This window comes from Myxine glutinosa, chromosome 1, assembly GCF_964187855.1.
Source record: "Myxine glutinosa chromosome 1, kmMyxGlut1.1, whole genome shotgun sequence".
Taxonomy (NCBI): Eukaryota; Metazoa; Chordata; class Myxini; order Myxiniformes; family Myxinidae; genus Myxine; species Myxine glutinosa.
In genome coordinates this window covers 207,729,715-207,752,223 of record NC_136261.1, presented here as the reverse complement: position 1 = coordinate 207,752,223, position 22,509 = coordinate 207,729,715, and the positions used below count along the sequence as shown (strand labels likewise).

The 22,509-nt window shown below is 43.2% G+C and overlaps 1 protein-coding gene across 1 annotated transcript; it reads left to right on the top strand.

Moving 5' to 3' along the window:
• The first annotated feature begins 2,701 nt into the window (after positions 1–2,701).
• LOC144893212 (uncharacterized) lies at positions 2,702–21,232 on the top strand. The gene is made up of 10 exons (XM_078782884.1): positions 2,702–2,762; positions 3,062–3,154; positions 8,151–8,188; positions 12,286–12,352; positions 12,653–12,745; positions 14,477–14,514; positions 15,918–15,984; positions 16,615–16,707; positions 20,369–20,460; positions 20,686–21,232. Exons 3-10 carry the CDS (start codon positions 8,153–8,155, stop codon positions 20,815–20,817), a joined length of 618 nt encoding a protein of 205 aa, XP_078639010.1. The 5' UTR covers positions 2,702–2,762; positions 3,062–3,154; positions 8,151–8,152; the 3' UTR covers positions 20,818–21,232.
• The last annotated feature ends 1,277 nt before the right edge of the window (positions 21,233–22,509 follow it).

Below are 22,509 nucleotides of genomic sequence, written 5' to 3'. Positions count from 1 at the left end.
CGAACGACTCTGCCATAATTATCCCGTCCTCCAGGTAGCGGGAGATGGGTTTTGCGTGTGTGTGCAGGTTTGCTTGTGCCTCCTGGTTATGACTTTTTTGAAACCATAAGTTGAGCTTTTGTCATCAAATTTTCATAAAGCCTTTATTGTGAGATTATGGACAACACTCATTAAAAATAGGACCACGGGTCCTGAAACTCACATACATCAGCAGCAACTGTCAATGACGTCAAGTTTTGCTGCGGCTGCAATGCACTCTGCAGGTAAGGGCAGGTATTCTTTGCGTTTTAGGCCTGATTTCAACCAGTTAATGAGCGCAGAAGTTGATGCCGTCAATGCACCTTCGTTAAGCATCAGATATGAAGCATGTTGCCATGTATCTTCAAAATCATATATTTGGTTCAACCGAAAATGACTGAAGTGTTTACAGACTCGCTGACTTTGGCTTTTGACTTTGGCTTTCACTCACTCTCTGGCTGACTGACTTACCAATGGACACTGGTCAATCACATAAGCTCACCGGACTGAAGTCCAGGTGAGCTAATTTTGTTGCAGTTTTATTCCGTGGCATGAAGTGAAAGGTGGGGTTAAGCAATTTGGTCAGTTTGTCTGTCTGTCCACAACGTCAGTTTATGATCGAGGAACAAGTTAATCCCAATCGAACGTTATGTTTTGAACACGAGTTGCAACATGAATCAGAGACTGAACATGTAATTTAACAGTACTTTGGCCCCGAATTTGTCTTGATCGCTCATGTGCTGAGTGGAGTGAGATCATATTGTCACTCTGCCTGTCTGGCAGTCAAATAAAATTGAAAACAATTTAATCATCAAACTTACTGTTTTTGAGGATGTCAGAAAGGACACAAACAAGCACAAATAACTAATTAACGAAGAACATAACTAATATAATATAATAACTAATATATAATATAATAACTAATGATCATAATATTACTAATAATAACATATAATATAATAACTAATATAACTAATAACTAATAACAAATAACTAACGTGTGAACTAAGGTAGTGTGAAAGATGCTGCATCAACGGTGGTAAACTTTCAAAAAAATTCTACAACTTTTAAAATCGTTTTTATCTTTTTTAAAACTTTTACTTTGTTTCAATTAAAAATATATACTTGAACACTGGAGAACACAAATCGCCCTTTTGGCCACTTTCAAAAACCTTTCCTTTAGCATGAATTGGACAAAATATTACAGCATTTTACATCATCTTCACCAATCCAATTTACCGTTTGCAGCCCATGTCCATGTCCATTTTTCTCAAGAAAGCATGGCGAAAGTATTGTTGCGGTTTTGAGTTTTGGTAACAGTCAGTATAATAAAGGTTAAATTTCCCTCTCATAGTTAGTCACACAAACAACATGTAGCCTCGCGATAGTATAGTTATCTCTTAGTATTTGTGAGCTTAGTCCTTTTCCTATGTTAGTTCTGCGTTGAGTAGAGTAAGGAGAATAGGTCCTACTCCTACTTCCATTGCCTGATCCCGCCTCCCTGGCCTCACGCCTCTTTGTGCGGCCTTCGATTCTTTTGGCGCGAATTAACATGAGGCAGGCCTAGGGGGGTCGGGGCGGGACCGAATGAGGGCGGCAGAAGAGCTGACGGTAAGCGCGAGCCGCCAATCAGGGCTCAGAGGGTGTGGCGGCAGCACTGCATCACAGGGCGTGGTTGGAAGGTTCGAGAAGGTTCGGGAAGGTTCGGGACGTGTCAATATAAGCGGTTGCGCAAAGCTCCCAAGAGGACTGATGAGGAGGACTCGCGAGCACCTGCATTGAAGAGAGCAGTAAGAGGACTGGGTTGGCATTGAGTGGAGAAAGACGCACATGAACCAGGATACACGCTCACATGAAAGCAACGCTCTGTTGAGCTTGAAGCCGAGCCACGTACAGTGCATTGAGTTACGCGAGTGATAATGTGCTGTGTAACCGCCAGCCGCGCTGAGAGACGCGTATTTTCCTTCCTACCTCATCGGCTGCCTTTTGTTCGGGAGACGCTCTACGAGGATCCTTCCATCGCCTGCGTGCCTTCTTCGCGGGACGTGCTGGGACCGTGGAGAGCCGAACATGGCTGTTCCTGGACGACTAAGTCGGCGTGTTTGGCTGGAACATCAAACTGCCTGCAATTCCCTGTGTGGGTGTGATGGGCCCGAGTCTGGGGGTTCAGGATAAGACTGATTAAGTGCTTCTCTGTGTCTCTGCATACCGATCATTGTACATACGTGTGGGAATAATAATTAAACCTGTGCTCTTCCTTCCATTCGATCGTTCTTGTGATTTCCTCATTGGCTAAGCGTGGTACGAGTAGAACCGCTTTAATCGGGGTCCAAAATGTAACGGTAAATGCACGGACCACGTGGTACTCAATCCGCTCATTGTACCAAAATCACACGTGGCACGTGCGAGGCTTGCTTCCCCGCTTCCGTGGCAGTGCAGGGATTTAGGTACGAGCGAGACTTGGTCCCAAAACCCTACCTTGCGTTCGCCCGGAAGAGGCATTTCAAGTCTCTCGGTTCCGCCAAGCCCAGAAAGAACAAGGGGCTTAATCCCCCCTCGGTAAGGGTAAGAAGGGCGGCGGAGAACCGTAACAGTATTCTATGAACTCTCCAGTTGTTTTTTAAGCTGTTGCCAAGAAGGGTGTGCAATGTCGTAATTTGTGTGCGTGTCTCTGCAGTTGGTGCACAGCCCACCACCATTGGAAACAAATGCATCCTGTCTGCTGAGTACCCCAGCTCAACCAGGTATCGTATCGGGTTATTTGCATTCAGAAAAAAGGAAAAAAACAGCCATCAGGTTGTACTTTGAGTCATTTATTCCTTTAAAATAATCTCAAACACTTTTGAAGTTTTCTTTTGCAGGCCTAAAATTCTCTTTGTTTTCTCATTTCAACGCTTTCTCAAGATCGTATTGAAAATATATTGATGAGGAAACATTGGCTCCAAAGACGAATGCATTTTTTAAGAGAACGTGTCTCTGGTCACTGTGCAATTTCCCGTCGATGAGATAGTTTTCTCCATTTTTGTTCAACCCCGTCCCAAAGACTGCAGCATCAGTGATAAGAACCACTCCACTCTGGCAAAACCCAACTTTGAACTTAAACCGGCAGCCCTGATTCACGACTGTTCATTTGAAGGTACCGTTCATTTCTTGCACCCACTCATACACTCTCTATTGGTTTTTATTCTTTGTTACGGGAATAACTTCTTCTTTTTTTTTTTTTTGTATACAAGATCGAGGCTTGGGTAAGAAACCAACAAAAATCACAAAAAAAACTGATACCGGTGTGTACCCTGGATAAGAATAGGTACACCGTATCCCTGCGTGTCGTAAGAGACGAATAAGAGGGTTGGCGTCAGGAAGGGCATCCGGCCATAAAAACATTGCCTCAAAAAGGGAACCATGACAATTACAACTACATATGGGCAGGGTACAGCCCGAAGTGGAGATCGGTTTCTGAGGTTTGGGACATGGAATGTAGGGACAATGACAGGGAGATCAGGAGAAGTGGTGGAAGTATTGGTCAGAAGAAGAGTGGACATATGTTGTGTGCAAGAGACGAGATGGAAGGGAAGTGGTGTGAGAATGGTGAAGGGTAGGCAGGGACAGAAATACAAGTATGTGTGGCAAGGCTGCCCGGAGGGCGTGAATGGTGTTGGTGTCCTGTTTTCTGAGGAGTTTGTAGACAGTGTGGTGAGTGTGACTAGAGTGACGTCATCTCGGGATATGCTCCGCAGGTTGGTCGAAGCGATGAAGAAAAGGACAAGTTCTGGTGTGCGATAGAGAAGCTGATGGAAAACGTGAAAGATGAGGAAGTTGTTGTGGTAGGAGGAGACCTAAATGGACATGTGGGAAGGAGTATGGATGGTTTTGACGGAGTTCATGGGGGTTACGGATATGGTGTGAGAAATGGAGAAGGTGAAAGGATTTTGGAGTTTGCTGATGGAGCTGAATTGTTGATTTGTAATACTCAGTTCCAGAAAGAGGATAATAAGCTTGTTACATACACGTCAGGTGGGTCGACGACAACCGTTGACTACCTGATGGTGCGTAGGCGAGATAGGGGGCACCTCCGGGACACAAAGGTGATCCCGGGGGAGGAGGCTGTTTCACAGCACCACTTGGTTGTCTGCGACGTAAGGGTGAAAGGTGCGAGGAGAGCTCGGCGGGTGAAGTACCAACCGAGAATGAAGGTGTGGAGATTGAAAGAGGTGACAGTAAGGGAGGCATTAAAAGAGAGGCTGAGTAGGGTCGAGGATGATGTGGTTGAGCTTGAAAGTGGTTGGATGTCAATGAAAGCTTGTCTGTTGGGAGCCGTTGGTGAGGTATGTGGATGGACAAAAGGACCACCGAGGCACTCGGAAACATGGTGGTGGGATGATGAAGTTGGAAAGAGGATTGACGAGAAGAGGAAGAAGTTCAAGGAGTGGCAGAAGGCGAAGGGTACGGGAGCAGAAACAGCAGAGCATGAAAGTTATAAGGCAGCCAGGAAGGCTGCAAAGAAAGAGGTAGCAAAGGCGCAGGAGGCATGTAGGAAAATGTTCGGAGAACGCTTGGATTCGGAAGAGGGTCAGAAAGCAGTATTCAGGATTGCAAAGCAGATAGCGAAAGAGAGGTGTGATGTGATGGGGGTGAGTTGCTTGAAGGATGAAGTGGGACAAATCGTTGTCGACCCAGATGTAATTAAAGGAAGATGGAAAAGATATATGGAAATGCTGTTGAATACAGAGAATGAATGGGATGGCAACATAGAGAGTAACCCTGTTTTAGGACCGGCAGAGAAGATAACTGAGAAGGAAGTTGAGGAAGCGATAAAAGCAATGAAGGGTAGAAAAGCGGGAGGGCCGACGGGAGTTGTGGGAGATATGTTGAAGGCAGCAGGAAGTTGGGGTGTGAAGAGAATGACAGAGATCTGTAATCTGGTGGTGAAAGAAGGCCGCATTCCAGTGGATTGGGAACTGAGTACCCTCATTCCTCTATACAAGGGGAAAGGTGACCCTCTGGAGTGTGGCTCGTACCGAGCGATAAAGTTATTGGAGCATGGAATGAAGGTATTGGAAAGGGTGTTGGAGAGGAGGATAAGGAAGAAAGTGAAGATCGACGAAATGCAGTTTGGATTCATGCCAGGAAGAGGAACGACAGACGCGCTTTTCATTGTGAGGCAGTTGCAGGAGAAGTACATGGAGAAGAGGAAGAAGTTGTTTCTTGGGTTTGTTGATCTGGAGAAAGCATTCGATAGGGTACCACGCAAAGTATTGACATGGGCATTGAGGAAGTTAGGAGTGGAGGAATGGTTGATCAGAGTAGTGATGGCAATGTACAAAAGAGCGCGCACAGCTGTAAGGACGAAGGACGGGAACAGTGGTGAGTTTGAGGTGAAGGTGGGAGTGCATCAGGGGTCGGTACTAAGTCCACTACTATTTGTAGCTGTGATGGAGGTGCTGGCTCAGAACGTAAAGGAAGGTTTACCTTGGGAGTTGTTGTATGCAGATGATCTGGTGTTGATTGCGGAAAGTATGGATGGACTGAAGGAAAAGATGAACACGTGTAAGGAATGTATGGAGACAAAAGGTCTGAAGGTGAATATCGGAAAGACGAAGGTGATGGCAAGTGGTAAAGCATGTGGTGAGGTGGAAAGAACTGGGAAGTGGCCCTGTGCTGTGTGTAGGAAGGGTGTCGGATTGAACTCCATTCAATGTACAATGTGCGCTGAGTTGGTTCATCAAAAATGTAGTGGTCTGAGAGGGTCATTAACCAGTGTGGCAGCTACATTCAAATGTAAGGTGTGCACAGCGGGAGCTGCAGATGGCGGAAATGTTGAGTTGGATCTTGGAGACGGCGTGAAGCTGGAAGGTGTGAAAACATTTTGCTACCTCGGAGACATGCTGAATGGAGAAGGTGGATCAGACTCGGCAACGGTTGCTCGAGTGAGATGTGCATGGAAGAAGTTTCGGGAACTGGGTGGCGTGCTGATGATGAGGGGAGTGTCGTTGAAGCTGAAGGGAAAGGTGTATGCTGCATGTGTGAGAAGTGTTATGATTTATGGGAGCGAGACATGGGTAATGAACGTAGAGCAGCAACGAAGGTTGGAAAGGGTGGAAATGCGAATGGTTCGGTGGATGTGTGGAGTATCGTTGAGAGAGAGGAAGACAAATGATGAATTGCGAAAGATGATGGGAATAGAGCCTGTGATTGATGCTGTGAAGAGGAACAGGTTGAGATGGTTTGGTCATGTGTTGAGGAAGGATGAAAGTGACTGGTTGAGAAGAGTGATGGAAATGAATGTAGAAGGAAGCAGAGGACGGGGAAGACCGAAAAAGACTTGGCTAAAGATGGTGGAAGAAGAAATGCGGGCAAGGGGGTTAACAAGGAGAGATGCAGAAAATAGGGCAAAATGGAGAAGATTGTCATGGGGACCGCAAGGCTAACCCCCGCTCTAGCAGGGAAAATGGCCTTTAAAATGCATGTTGTTGTTGTTGTTGTTACGGGAATTACCTTTTTTTTTTTTTTTTGTATACAAGATCGAGGCTCGGGTAAGAAACCAACAAAAATCACAAAAAAAAACTGACACACAAAACATACAATAAAGGGAGCGGGAGACAAAATTGGCAGAAAGAGGGAAGCACAGAAGTACAACAGCAGAGAAAAGCGACAACGGAAGATCAACTCCGTCGGAGGGTGGGGGCTTGGGGGGGAGGAAGCATGGAAAGGTGGGGGTGGGGGGTGGGAAAGGTATAAAACACATGGACACTGCTAGAACTTCCAGGAAAGAAAGAAGTCGGTATTTCAAAAAAAAGTGGATCTGGGGTGACTTGACGGGGGTAGAAGAGATCAAGGTTTTGGATGGGGGAAGATAAGAGAGGGTGGTGAACAGCTGTTTTAAAGACATGGAGGGAGGAGTGGAATTGAAGAGAGTGAGGGAGTTTGTTCCAGATGTGGGAGTAAAGAGGAATAAAGGAGTGAAGGTGAGAAGAGAGTCTAGATTTTGGCAGTTTAACCATAAGAGGGTTGCTGGCAGATCTTGTGCGACCTGCAGGAATATTTGGGGGACAGAGCACAGAGAGAGCTGGGGGAGCAAGGCCAGATAGGAGTCGGCAGAAGACAGAAAGACCACCAACCTGCCTGCGGTGAGTGAATGAAAGGTCCTCGGAGTCAGCTTCATCGCGGGAGATTCCAATGATTCTGAAAGGTTTGGTTTCAACAGCGTGAAGCCGCGCTGAATGTGAGGCAGGAGCACCAGCCCAGAGGGGAGAACAGTATTCCATTGAGCTGCGGATGAAAGCGTTGTATGTGGTGAGGAGCTCAGGTGTGCCAAGGAAGGACTTCACACGATAAAAAGCTAATCATGTGTGTTTGTGGTTTTTAATATTTTACCAGCATGGCTCTGCCACTGTTAGACTTTGTCTCGTTTCACAGTAACTGCAGACTGCGATGCAATTACATACGTTGATGTTTAAAGTTTCTGTTACATCTTATGGTCAGATGTGTGAGCCACACATGGACAGATGGCAGATGTGGTCAGATGTGTCAGATGTGTGATTATCGAGTTTTTAAAAAATACATCATTGATTCATATTTGGAGTGGAAAACATTTATTTCCCCATTTGCATCATCCTGAGTTTAAAGACTGTTGGTTTTCATTGTTTTATCCTCTCCGATAATACGTGCATATCTTGTTTATAGCTTCAGTCAGCTAACACCATGCAGTTTTGGTATACCGTCCACCAATCCATTGACGAGCAATTTTTGCAGAGCAGCTGAGGCCATCTATTTTCCACATCCGTGTGGAGTGGGGCTAGAATTATGAGGTTGCAATAAATAGGAGATGTACTGTTCATAAGGGAACATAAGGTAGGGTAGAGGGTAGAGGAGAAGGGTATCTTCTCTGATATGCAGCACGTTGCTGCGGGTTACATCATTCCTGTAGGTTGGGACAGGCATTTGTAATTTGTTCAGGGTGCCGATGATAACGCAAACCTACTCTTCATTGTAAGACACCGTGGGATATTTGCTCAGCATGGCTTTTATATTTACAGCATGGCTCTTAGATGTTCTGATGCACATCAAAGATATTGCAAACAATGGGGTTCAAAAGTTAACTTCCTGATATTTTCCTCCAACCTATCCCAAAGCGATGAAATGGTACCAGTGGCGGCGTCAGGAAAACGAGGTGAGATATCCATCCGAACGACTCTGCCATAATTATCCCGTCCTCCAGGTAGAGGGAGATGGGTTTTGCGTGTGTGTGCAGGTTTGCTTGTGCCTCCTGGTTATAACTTTTTTGAAACCATAAATTGAGCTTTTGTCATCAAATTTTCAAAAAGCCTTTATTGTGAGATTATGGACAACACTCATTAAAAATAGGAGCACGGGTCCTGAAACTCACATCCATCAGCAGCAACTGTCAATGACGTCATCAAGTTTTGCTGCTGATGCAATGCCCTCTGAAGGTAAGGGCAGGTATTCTTTGCGTTTTAGGCCTGATTTCAACCAGTTAATGAGCGCAGAAGTTGATGCTGTCAATGCACCTTCGCTAAGCATCAGATATGAAGCATGTTGCCATGTTTCATCAAAATCATATCTTTGGTTCCCCGAAAATGACTGAAGTGTTTACAGACTCTCTGACTTTGGCTTTTGACTTTGGCTTTCACTCACTCTCTGGCTGACTGACTTACCAATGGACTCTGCTCAATCACATAAGCTCACCGGACTGAAGTCCAGGTGAGCTAATTATGTTGCAGTTTTCCTCCGTGGCATGAAGTGAAAAGTGGGGTTAAGCAATTTGGTCAGTTTGTCTGTCTGTCTGTCCACAACGTCAGTTTATGATCGAGGAACAAGTTAATCCCAATCGAACGTTATATTTTGAACACGAGTTGCAACATGAATAAGAAACCGAACATGTAATTTAACAGTACTTTGGCCCCGAATTTGTCTTGATCGCTCATGTGCTGAGTGGAGTGAGATCATATTGTCACTCTGCCTGTCTGGCGGTCAAATAGAATTGAAAAGAATTGAATCATCAAACTTACTGTTTTTGAGGATGTCAGAAAGGACACAAACAAGCACAAATAACTTATTAACTCATGACATAACTAATATAATATAATAACTAATATATAATGTAATAACTAATGATCATAATATTACTCATAATAATATATAATATAATAACTAATATAACTAATAACAAATAACTAACGTGTTAACTAAGGTGGTGTGAAAGACGCTGCATCAACGGTGGTAAACTTCCAAAAAAATCTACAACTTTTAAAATCTTTTTTATCTTTTTAAAAACTTTTACTTTGTTTCAATTGAAAATACTAGGGCATGCCCGTACTATATATATGCCCGTACTATATATCTATCTAAAATTATATCCCCCCCCTCTATTTACATGAAATGGTTTGGTCCATTCGCAACGCCAAAGCGAACGGCGAACGGCTTGCGAGTACAGTGACAATCCCCCCCCTCTATTTACATGAATGGTTTGGTCCATTCGCAACGACCACAGAACCCCCCCCTCTATTTACATGCAATGGTTTGGTCCATTCGCAACGCCAAAGCGAACGGCGAACGGCTAAATCGCCATAGCTCGGTGAGTACTTGTCCGATTAATTTCAAACCCTGAAAAGGCACATCCTCGGGTCCCCAGCAATATACCTGGCAAGTTTCAAGTATATCGGACCGGTAGTTGTCGAGAAATCGTTGTCGCATACATACACACACACATACACACAGAGATTAATGGAATTATAGATAGATATATTTGAACACTGGAGAACACAAATCGCCCTTTTGGCCACTTTCAAAAACCTTTCCTTTAGCAGTAATTGGACAAAATATTACAGCATTTTACATCATCTTGACCAATCCAATTTGCCGCTTCCAGCCCATGTCCACGTCCTTTTTTCTCAAGAAAGCATGGCGAAAGTATTCTATGAACTCTCCAGTTGTTTTTTAAGCTGTTGTTTTCATATAGTTTCGTTCGAGTACAAATCGGATGCGGATGGGCTTTTCATTTTAAGATACATTTTTAGTTTTTTTCACTTTTATTGCTTGAGCTGTAACAAAATTAAGTTCGTCCTGTTAGCCAGTTCGTCTTGTTTGTTTCAGAATGTTTCATGTTCATTTCTATTGATCTTCACACCTTTTCACCGAAAGGACTATTGTAATCGATCTGGACGTCAGTGAGTGTGTCCACGCACAGATCTACCTTGATATAGATCGTTTACTCTCAGCCGTTCCTGAAGGGATGAGAGAGTCTATTGTCGTCTATCTGTCAGTCAGTGAGTGTAACTTCGTACAGAGATTTACTTTTGAAATAATAATTAATTATATCGTATAATTATCTAGTGGTTGGTGTTATCTATCGTATATTATGATATCGTATATTATCGATATCGTGTCGATAGAATTATCTATCGCATAATTATCTATAAGCCTGGTGTTGCCTTAGCGGTTCGGGTGCAGGCTTGGGATCATAGGATCCTGGATTCGAATCCCGATCTATCGCTGAATTAACGTCAGGGGGGTTGACTCAGCCTGTCATCCTTCCGAGGTCGGCAAATTGAGTACCAGCTTGCTGGGATGAATGATCACGGTGTGTACCCCGATTTAGAATAGGTACACCATATACCTGCGCATCATAAGAGGCGACTAAGGGTTGGCGTCAGGAAGGGCATCCTGCCATAAAAACATTGCCTCAAACAGGGAACCATGAGGTCATGGGGCCCGCAAGGCTAACCCCCGCTCTCGTGGGGAAAAATGGCGTCAAAACGATCATTCATTCATATTTCATTCAATTATCTATGATTATATGATATAACTAGCACAGCACCTGGTAGCGAGCATACCTCCGCCTGGTGAACAGTTTACGTTTTGTATCCCACTGATAGGCCGGATCTGGATTCGGACCTGAACCAAAATCTAATCGGCTTGTTCTTGTCACCTAACCAACTCGTTCCTCCATGTTTATTCATAACTCGTCCATAACTTTTTTAAATATCAGGTTATATATCAGTTTTAACCCGATCTATCAATGGTGAAGCATCACTTAGAAAAATTAAATAATTCTCATATCCGAATCCATTTTCAGATATTCACCAAAATCGAATCCATTAGTCCTTGTCACACACACAACCTGTCTACCAAGGTTCATCCAAATCCGTCGATAACTTTTTGAGATATCCTGCTATGTATCATTTTTGGCCCAATCTCCCAATGGTGAAGAATCACATAAAAAATTGTAGTAGCCGGATCCGAATCTGGATCTTCACCAAAATCTAATCATTTCATCCTTGTCACATACGCTACCTCTCTGCCAGGTTTCGTCCGAATCCGGCCACAACGTTTTTTGAGATACTTGTTCACAAACAGACAGACAGACAGAGGTGAAAACATAACCTCCATCAACCTTTGGTCGCGGAGGTAATAATATTTCCCCGTCTCCCTCACCTCTTTTTGTCTGTTAGTTGCCGGTTAGTTTGTTCCTTTCCTGTTTCGTCCCCGCTTTTCCCCTTCCCATTCTAGCTGTGTTACATTCAGTTTGTCTACAAAATTGTACATACTTTTCTGCAAGTGCATGATGGTCTGTGGACCAATATACAATATAATCAATGTAGATTTTTTAAAAATAGGGGCAATACCCCCATGGCACTCACCTGGTAGAATAAGACAGTATTCTACACTGACTAAAGGTATTTTAAACAGTATCACAGTATTTTAAGCCAATTTCAATGGTTGCTTGGAGACAGGGCAGCATGTACAATCATATACTAAAGTAATCATAAGACTTTAAACAAGCAAACAAAAAAAATACCTATTTTAGGGGGTTAACCCTCCCTCCCCTCCTTCCCTCCATGACTACCTTAGGGCCTGATTTTTTTTTTAATTCCGTGAACAAGCTTTGATACATCACGGGTGATGAAGGTTGTGATCAAGTTTCATCGAAATAGTATGTGTAGTTTCAGAGGAAAAAGCAAATTCCTATTTTAGGGGATGGAGGGGTCAAACTTGGATCCACTTTGATCACGGTAGTCCCCCGAAGACCTCGACAAACTTGAGTTGCAGCATCCGAAATATCATTTGTGCCAAGTTTCGTCACAATCACAACAGCAGTTTTGGAGAAGAAGTTGCAAGTGTTTACGGACTGACGGATGGACGACGCGCCATCGCATAGGCTGACCGGAACTACGTTCCAGATGAGCTATAAAAAAAACATGCCAAGAAAGGTGTGCAGTGTCGTGATTTGTGTGCGTGTCTTTGCAGTTGGTGCACAGCCCACCACCTTTGGAAACGGATGCATCCTGTCTGCTGAGTACCGCAGCTCAACCAGGTATCGTATCGAGTTATTTGCATTCAGAAAAAAAGGAAAAAACAGCCATCAGGTTGCACTTTTTATCATTTATTCCTTAAAAATAATCTCAAACCCTTTTGACGTTTTCTTTTGCAGGCATAAAATTTCTTTTTGTTTTATTATTTCAGCGCTTTCTCAAGATCGTGTTGAAAATATGTTGATGAGGAAACATTGGCTCCAAAGACAAATACATTTTTTAAGAGAATGTGTCTCCGGTCATTGTGCATTTTCCCGTCGATGAGATAGTTTTCTCCATTTTTGTTCAACCCCGTCCCAAAGACTGCAGCATCGGTGATAAGAACCACTCCACTCTGGCAAAACGCAACTTTGAACTAAAACCGGCAGCCCTGATTCACGACTGTTCATTTGAAGGTACCGTTCATTTCTTACACCCACTCGTACACTCTCTATTGGTTTTTATTCTTTGTTACGTGAATAACCTTCTTTGTTTTTTTTTTGGATACAAGATCGAGGCTCGGGTAAGAATCCAACAAAAATCACAAAAAAAAACTGACACACAAAACATACAATAAAGGGAGCGGGAGACAAAATTGGCAGAAAGAGGGAAGCACAGAAGTACAACAGCAGAGAATAGGGACAACGGAAGATCAACTCCGTCGGACGGTGGGGGCTTGGGGGGGAGGAAGCATAGAAAGGTGGGGGGGGGGGGGGGGTGGTAAAGGTATAAAACACATGGACACTGCTAGAACTTCCAGGAAAGAAAGAAGTCGGTATTTCAAAAAAAAAGTGGATCTGGGGTGAATAGACGGGGGTAGAAGAGATCAAGGTTTTGGATGGGGGAAGATAAGAGAGGGTGGTGAACAGCTGTTTTAAAGACCTGGAGGGAGGAGTGGGATTGAAGAGAGTGAGGGAGTTTGTTCCAGGGATGGGAGTAATGAGGAATAAAGGAGTGAAGGTGAGAAGAGAGTCTAGATTTTGGCAGTTTAACCATAAGAGGGTTGCTGGCAGATCTTGTGCGACCTGCAGGAATATTTGGGGGACAGAGCACAGAGAGAGCTGGGGGAGCAAGGCCAGATAGGAGTCGGCAGAAGACAGAAAGACCACCAACCTGCCTGCGGTGAGTGAATGAATGGTCCTCGGAGTTAGTTTCATCGCGGGAGATTCCAATGATTCTGAAACCTTTGGTTTCAACAGCGTGAAGCCGAGCTGAATGTGAGGCAGGAGCACCGGCCCATAGGGGAGAACAGTATTCCATTGAGCTGCGGATGAAAGCCTTGTATGTGGTGAGGAGCTCAGGTGTGCCAAGGAAGGACTTCACACGATAAAAAGCTAATCATGTGTGTTTGTGGTTTATAATATTTTACAAGCCTGGCTACGCTGCTGTTAGAGTTTGTCTCGTTTTACAGTAACTGCAGACTGCGATGCAATTACATACGTTGATGTTTAAAGTTTCTGTTACATCTTATGGTCAGATGTGTGAGCCACACATGGACAGATGTCAGATGTGGTCAGATGTGTCAGATGTGTGATTATCGAGTTTTTAAAAAATACATCATTGATTCATATTTGGAGTGGAAAACATTTATTTCCCCATTTGCATCATCCTGAGTTTAAAGACTGTTGGTTTTCATTGTTTTATCCTCTCCGATAATACGTGCATATCTTGTTTATAGCTTCAGTCAGCTAACACCATGCAGTTTTGGTATACCGTCCACCAATCCATTGACGAGCAATTTTTGCAGAGCAACTGAGGCCATCTATTTTCCACATACGTATGGATTGGGGCGAGAATGTATGGAGTGGGGCTAGAATTATAAGGTTGCAATAAATAGGAGATGTACTGTTCATAAGGGAACATAAGGTAGGGTAGAGGGTAGAGGAGAAGGGTATCTTCTCTGATATGCAGCACGTTGCTGCGGGTTACATCATTCCTGTAGGTTGGGACAGGGATTTGTATTTTGTTCAGGATGCCGATGATAACGCAAACCTACTCTTCATTGTAAGACACTGTGGGATATTTGCTCAGCATGGCTTTTATATTTACAGCGTGGCTCTTAGATGTTCTGATGTACATCAAAGATATTGCAAACAATGGGGTTCAAAAGTTAACTTCCTGATCTTCTCCTCCAACCTATCCCAAAGCGATGAAATGGTACCAGTGGCGTCGTCAGGAAAACGAGGTGAGATATCCATCCGAACGACTGCCATAATTATCCCGTCCTCCAGGTAGCGGGAGATGGGTTTTGCGTGTGTGTGCAGGTTTGCTTGTGCCTCCTGGTTATAACTTTTTTGAAACCATAAATTGAGCATTTGTCATCAAATTTTCAAAAAGCCTTTATTGTGAGATTATGGACAACACTCATTAAAAATAGGAGCACGGGTCCCGAAACTCACATACGTCAGCAGCAATCGCCAATGACGTCATCAAGTTTTGCTGCTGATGCAATGCCCTCTGTCGGTAAGGGCAGGTATTTTTTTGCGTTTTCGGCCTGATTTCAACCAGTTAATGAGCGCAGATGTTGATGCCGTCAATGCACCTTCGTTAAGCATCAGATATGAAGGATGAGGTCAAGTTTCATCAAAATCATATGTTTGGTTCAACCGAAAATGACTGAAGTGTTTACAGACGCTGACTTTGGCTTTTGACTTTGGCTTTCACTCACTCTCTGGCTGACTGACTTACCAATGGACTCTGCTCAATCACATAAGCTCACTGGATTGAAGTCCAGGTGAGCTAATTATGTTACATTTTTATTCCGTGGCATGAAGTGAAAAGTGGGCTTAAGCAATTTGTTCAGTTTGTCTGTCTGTCCACAACGTCAGTTTATGATCGAGGAACAAGTTAATCCCAATCGAACGTTATATTTTGAACACGAGTTGCAACATGAATCAGAAACTGAACATGTAATTTAACAGGACTTTGGCTCCGAATTTGTCTTGATCGCTCATGTGCTGAGTGGAGTGAGATCATATTGTCACTCTGCCTGTCTGGCAGTCAAATAGAATTGAAAAGAATTGAATCATCAAACTTACTGTTTTTGAGGATGTCAGAAAGGACACAAACAAGCACAAATAACTAATTAAGGAAGAACAGAACTAATATAATATAATAATTAATATATAATATAATAACTAATAACAATAATATTACTCATAATAATATATAATATAATAACTCATATAACTAATAACAAATAACTAACGTGTTAACTAACTAATGTGGTGTGAAAGACGCTGCATCAACGGTGTTAAACTTCCCAAAAAATTCTTCAACTTTTAAAATCTTTTTCATCATTTTTGAAAACTTTTACTTTGTTTCAATTGAAAATATATATTTGAACACTGGAGAATACAAATCGCCCTTTTTGCCACTTTCAAAAACCTTTCCTTTGGCAGTAATTGGACAAAATATTACAGCATTTTACATCATCTTGACCAATCCAATTTGCCGCTTACAGCCCATGTCCATGTCCTTTTTTCTCAAGAAAGCATGGCGAAAGTATTCTATGAACTCTCTAGTTGTTTTTAAAGCTGTTGCCAAGAAGGGTGTGCAATGTCGTAATTTGTGTGCGTGTCTCTGCAGTTGGTGCACAGCCCACCACCTTTGGAAAGGGATGCATCCTGTCTGCTGAGTACCCCAGCTCAACCAGGTATGGTATCGAGTTATTTGCATTCAGAAAAAAAGGAAAAAACAGGCATCAGGTTGCACTTTGTGTCATTTATTCCTTAAAAATAATCTCAAACTCTTTTGAAGTTTTCTTTTGCAGGCCTAAAATTTCTCTGTTTTCTCATTTCAACGCTTTCTCAAGATCGTATTGAAAATATGTTGATGAGGAAACATTGGCTCCAAAGACGAATACATTTTTTAAGAGAATGTGTCTCTGGTCGCTGTGCAATTTCCCGTCGATGACATAGTTTTCTCCATTTTTGTTCAACCCCGTCCCAAAGACTGCAACATCGGTGACATGAACCACTCCAATCTGGCAAAATCCAACTTGAAACTCAAAGCAGCAGCCCTGATTCACGACAGTTCAGCTGGAGGTACTGTTCATTTCTGACACCCACTCGTACACTCTCTATTGGTTTTTATTCTTTGTTACGTGCATTACTTTTTTTCTTCTTTTTTTTGTTTACAAGATTGTATTGAAAATATGTTGATGGATGAGGAAACATTGGCTCCAAAGGCGAACACATTTTTTAAGAGAATGTGTCTCTGGTCGCTGTGCAATTTCCCGTCGATGACATAGTTTTCTCCATTTTTGTTCAACCCCGTCCCAAAGACTGCAACATCGGTGTTATAAACCACTCCACTCCGGCAAAATCCAACTTTACACTCAAACCGGCAGCCCTGATCCACAACTGTTCCTCTGGAGGTACCGTTCATTTCTTACACCCACTTGTACACTCTCTATTGGTTTCTATTCTTTCTTTCGTGAATGACATTATCACAATTTTTATTGTTAATTTATCTAAGGCTTACATGGAGGAGTTCGTATTACACATATTTCACTGGTGTGCACACTCATTTTAAGCTGTCTAGCCTGGGTTTGAATTTTTTTCTTTCTTGGTATACAAGATTGAGGCTCGTGTAAGAGCTAACATTAATGACAAAAAAAACAAACGGACACATACAGTCACTTGAAAAATTAAGTACACCCCATGTACAGTTTTGGCTTTTTCAACATATTTCAACACACTGCTATTTGATCTTCATCTATCTATAATTCCAGTAATCTCTGTGTGTCTGTGTGTCTGTGTGTTTGTCTGTGACCGCTGTTTCTCGACAACCACGGGTCCGATATACTTTAAACTTGCCAGGTATATTGCTGGGGACCCGAGGATGTGCCTTTTCAAGGTTTGAAATTAATCGGACAAGTACTTACCGAGCTATGGCGATTTAGCCGTTCGCCGTTCGCTTTGGCGTTGCGAATGGACCAAACCATTGCATGTAAATAGAGGGGGGGGGGGTTCTGTGGTCGTTGCGAATGGACCAAACCATTCATGTAAATAGAGGGGGGGGGGTTCTGTGGTTAGCCGCTCGCCGTTCGCTTTGGCGTTGCGAATGGACCAAACCATTGCATGTAAATAGAGGGGGGGGTTCTGTGGTCGTTGCGAATGGACCAAACCATTCATGTAAATAGAGGGGGGGGGGTTCTGTGGTCGTTACTGCCACGTGGTTTCAAAGTTTTTTTTTGTTGTTGTTTGCACGCATGTTTTTTTGCACCCACGTACGGGCACGTCCTAGCTTATATATAGTACGGGCATGCCCTAGTTTCAACAATATTGATAGATAAAGGTGATATAATATAACAAATATCATGAAACATTTCCATTTTGTCGTCCATTGTATAATTTAAATAAACATAAATGCAAATTTCGCATGTGGAAAAAGTAAGTACACCCTTGGCTCTAATAGGTGGGTACCTCAAGTAGGCGTTTCTTATAACTGTCTACCAGTCTCTGACATCGACTCGGATAAATTTTTGCCCACTCCTCCATGCACAATTCTTTCAGCTGTGCGATGTTTGAGGGGTTTCTTGCATGCACAGCTCGTTTCAAATCCCCCCACAACATATCGATGGGATTTAGATCCGGGCTTTGACTTGGCCATTCCAGAACCCTCCATTTCTTTCTTTTCAGCCATTCCTTGGTGGATTTACTGGTATGCTTAGGGTCATTGTCATGTTGCAAGGTCCACCTTTGGTTGAGCTTCAACTCTCCAACAGATGGCCTCACATTATCCTCAGGCACCCTCTGGTACAATGAAGAATTCATAGTGGATTCTATTATGGTGAGCTGCCCAGGCCCTGATGCAGCAAAGCTGCTCCAAACCATAATATTTCCACCACCATGCTTTACAGTTGGTATCAGGTTCTTGTGGTCAAATGCTGTCTTTGGTTTTCGCCAAACATGTCTTCTGGTACTGTGGCCAAATAGCTCTACCTTTGACTCATCTGTCCAGAGCACATTGTTCCAGAAGTGCTGGTCTTTGCCTAGGTGTTCATTGGCAAACTTTAGTCTTGCCCTGATGTTCTTTCTGGACAGCAAAGGTTTCCTCCTGGCACACCTCCCATGTAGATCAAATTTGTGCAGCCTCTTTCTAATGGTAGACTCGTGCACTTTGACATCAACAGTGGCAAGAGCTACCTGTAGGTCCCGTGATGACATTCTGGGGGTTCTTAGAGACTTCTTTCAGCATCTTGCGGTCTGCTCTCGGGCTGAATTTGCTGGGGCGGCCTGGCCTGAACAAGTTGGCAGTTGTTTGGAATCTTCTCCACTTGTCGATGATCTTCCGGACAGTCGAACGATTGATTTCAAATTGTTTGGAGATCTTTTTAAATCCCTTCCCAGACTCGTAGGAATATATAACCTTCTTTCTGAAGGCCTCAGAGAGCTCTTTTGATCTAGGCATGGTGATGCCGCACACTTCAACAACAAAGAGCAAACCAAACTAAATGTCTGAGGTTTAAATAAGACAGGTTCCTCCAAGATCCTCTCTAACGATGTTCTAATCATTTGCACCTGAGCTGGTGCACCTGATTCTAATTTTAGGTATTTGAAGTCGTGATAAATGTAGGGGTGTACTTACTTTTTCCACATGCGAAATTTGCATTCATGTTTATTTAAATCATACAATGGACTACAAAATGTAAATGTTTCATGATATTTGTTATATTATATCACCTTTATCTATCAATATTGTAGAAATGAAGATCAAATAGCTGTATGTTGAAATGTGTTGAAAAAGTCAAAACTTTACATGGGGTCTACTTACTTTTTTATGTGACTGTAAGACGAAATAAAGGGAGTGGGAGACAAGATGGGGAAAGACGGGGAAGCACACAAGTACAACATTTGAGAGCAGGGACATCGGGAGATCTGTGGGAGGGAGAGGGCTTGGAGAGAGGAGGCATGGGAAGGGGGTGGAGTGTGAAACACACATGGACAGAGCTCGGACTTGCAGGAAAGAAGTTTGTATTTCATTAAAGTGGATCTGGGGTGAATTAACTGGGGTAGAAAAGATCAAGGTTTTGGATGGGGGAAGATAAGAGATGGTGGTGAACAGCTGTTTTGAAGACCTGGAGGGAGGAGTGGGATTGAAGAGAGTGAGAGAGTTTGTTCCAGAGGTGGGAGAAAAGAGCAATGAAAGAGTGAAGTTGAGCAGAGAGTCTTGATTTTGGCAGTTTCACCAGAAGAGGGTTGCTGGCAGATCTTGTGCGACCTGGAGGAGTATTTTGGGGGACAGAGCACAGACAGGGCTGGGGTGGGGGGGGGGGCTCGGCCAGATAGGAGTCGGTAGAAGACAGAAAGACCACCAATTTCGACCCAGCTATGAAATGGCATTTTGGCGTTTCATGGGCAGGACGATACATCAATGTGTGTGCCGGCCCTTGGATGGACATTGAACTGGCATCACATCTGCCACCATTTATTGGTTGACATTGAAGATCCCGCAGTGTCCTTCGCGAAGAGTAGGCGAGCTATTGCACCCTCAGGCAATGATGCTGCCCTGCAGCCTTGGGTTGCATACAAACGAAGATCACTGGGAGGATGGAAAGATCGGTGTTTTTGCCTTGGATGACATTACAGGGGTGAGTGTGAAAAATAAAAAATGCATTTGGGATTTGGCGCCCCGCTCAAAGGATCACGAGCGATGTTCTTGGATGGGAACACCACACACATCGGTTTATCTGGATTATTTTGAACATTATGCTATTCGGCAAGTCACAATGTGTGCTGAAAGGGTTGTCTGCTTTTTGAGTTGTTCCACTCATACATACATAATTAGATCACATGACTGTGTGTAGATGACCTCATAAGGGACATTTGCACAATTCTTTACAGAATATTTCACCTTTAAAACACTGGAATGCAGATAAATGTTTTTTTTCTTAAAGCAAAACATTGTCTGATTTTTGCATTACAAATGTGTTGTTTAGTCATGCGGTGCATGCCCGTCTGCTAGACAAGATATAGCTGGCTGTTGCTCTTCTTTTAAGTGGTTATTTTACCTCAACTCACCCCTGCAAACAGGTGGTCGTCATCCGATGAGAGCAAATAAAAACATCCAGCAAGATGACTCTGGGTCCATCATGCCTGTGCCACTAAAGTTGGTGGATTACTTTGTACGTACTTACATCATCTTTGCCATCCACTTTGCCTTCACTCATTACATACCTGCCTGACTCAAAGGAACCAAGCAAACCGATTACTGTGCAAACCAGACCGCTCTACGTACATACACTGCATTCTTATATTTATGATGTACATGATGGTGATTTTTTTTTACTAATCCAAACTCTGATCTCCATCCATCATTATTTCCACCATGATCCCCACAACCTCTAAAGGCACATCCATCCTCCATCTACATGCAGCGCGTATCATCTTTGACCTTTCCTAGAAGCCCATGGTATTCACTGATCCAACGCTCACGACAGCAAGTGATGCTGCCAACGTGGCTGTTTCTGTACCAACTGTGACGTCCGACCGCAGAACTACATCACATCATGTCTTTCGCCGACTTCTACTCCACTTTCCTTGCATTATTTGGTCTGTGACACTTACTAGGTTCTCCTCCTTCATCATCACACATGCCCACACGGCCACATCACCTCAACCTTTTCCTCATCCCTTCTATCATTCATTGTATAATAGGGAAAGATGATATGATTGATGGTTGGGATTACTCAAAGATAATCACTGCTATGATTTCTGGAGGAATGTAGACTCTACACTTTTTTGATACCTCACCAAACTGGCATACAGTTCCTCTGCACTGGCAGCTGTAATCATAAGGTTATCTGCAAACAACAATTCCAATGGCAAGCCTCTTCTTGCATGTGCATACAGTACATGGATTACTTCAATAAAGAGTACAGCAGATAGATGACAAAATTGTGCCTTTGATGATAAAACCAAGCCACTTGGCATGATGTAAGGAATATTAAATATATCCCGAGGGAATATTGTTGGCTATTGGGCCATTGCACATTTGTCCTGTGGCAGCCATTGCGGTGAAACTGATTGAAACCATAAACATAATGACACAAGCAATCCTGCTTCAAACTGTATACATCACGTTCATTCGATCTGAAAAATACCAAACAAAAAAGGCATTTTACATTAGGTCATGAAACATTAGGTGATGAAACTTCTATTGACGTTGGGTCATGAAACATATATCTTGACGATCATCATGACTTCGACAAATCATTAATTGCACAAATCGATCATCCATCTTACTATAATTCACCAAATGTCCGTCCGTCTGTCTGTCTGTCCGTCCACTCCCAGGTACCGCAAAAACGGCTGAACCGATCGCAACGATACACCTCCATGCCCGTGGGATTCCCACGTGTGACCCCACTAGTATTCATAATACAATGTCCAACACAGTACAACGTTCATTATAAGAAACAACATTGATGCACAATGTCCACCATTTGTCCATAAAAGCATCACTTTTCCATTCATAAACTCACTTCTTTGGAAGGATGCTGGTAGGCCTATCTCTCGGTTTAGCAAACAAAAGCAGTTTAAGATGAACACTCTCTAAACTACATGGTCCAATTTCCTTCAAACTCTGCAAGCACTGTCTCCACAGATGACATATTTTTCTGGTCTACCCACCGAGTTAGAGACATCACGACTTTGAGATTGTTCCACACTCGTGTACACGTGGTCACATGACGTTGTTTGCATCGACCTCACAAAGTGTGTCACAAAAAAACATTATTCCCAAATATCATCCATTTTGATTTCCTCCATGAAACATCTTCCCCCCGATGGGGAATACACCTCATCTAGTCAGCTAGTTACCTTCTGCTGGATATATAACAGCAATCTTCGTGATTGGTCGCCGATACTCAGTTGACCATTCTGTGCCTTACTTTGACATTCCTGATTTTTTTCCGTCAGAACCAGGATACACCTGGACAACACTCCACATATTCCACTTTCTTCTGACAGCATTTGCGTCAAAAAGCATGACCACATCCTCTTCATGAACATTTAGTCTCTCCACATTCCTCATTTTTGTGGCACCAACAATGGGAACATGTTTCTGGTCCAGCGTCTCCAAAGCGAATCGACTACCTTTTACACACACTCGACTCGATGCCTCGGATTGCGTGTCTCTCTGAAGGGTCCTTGAGGGACTTCACTCGATGCTC

Excerpts from the sequence above, each read along its gene's own strand:
- LOC144893212 (XM_078782884.1), top strand. The coding sequence starts at position 8,153 with ATGAAATGGTACCAGTGGCGGCGTCAGGAAAACGAG. Across the intron at positions 12,353-12,652 it reads GAGTACCGCAGCTCAACCAG|ACTGCAGCATCGGTGATAAG; the intron begins GTATCGTATCGA and ends CCCGTCCCAAAG. Across the intron at positions 16,708-20,368 it reads CCACAACTGTTCCTCTGGAG|GTGGTCGTCATCCGATGAGA; the intron begins GTACCGTTCATT and ends CCCTGCAAACAG.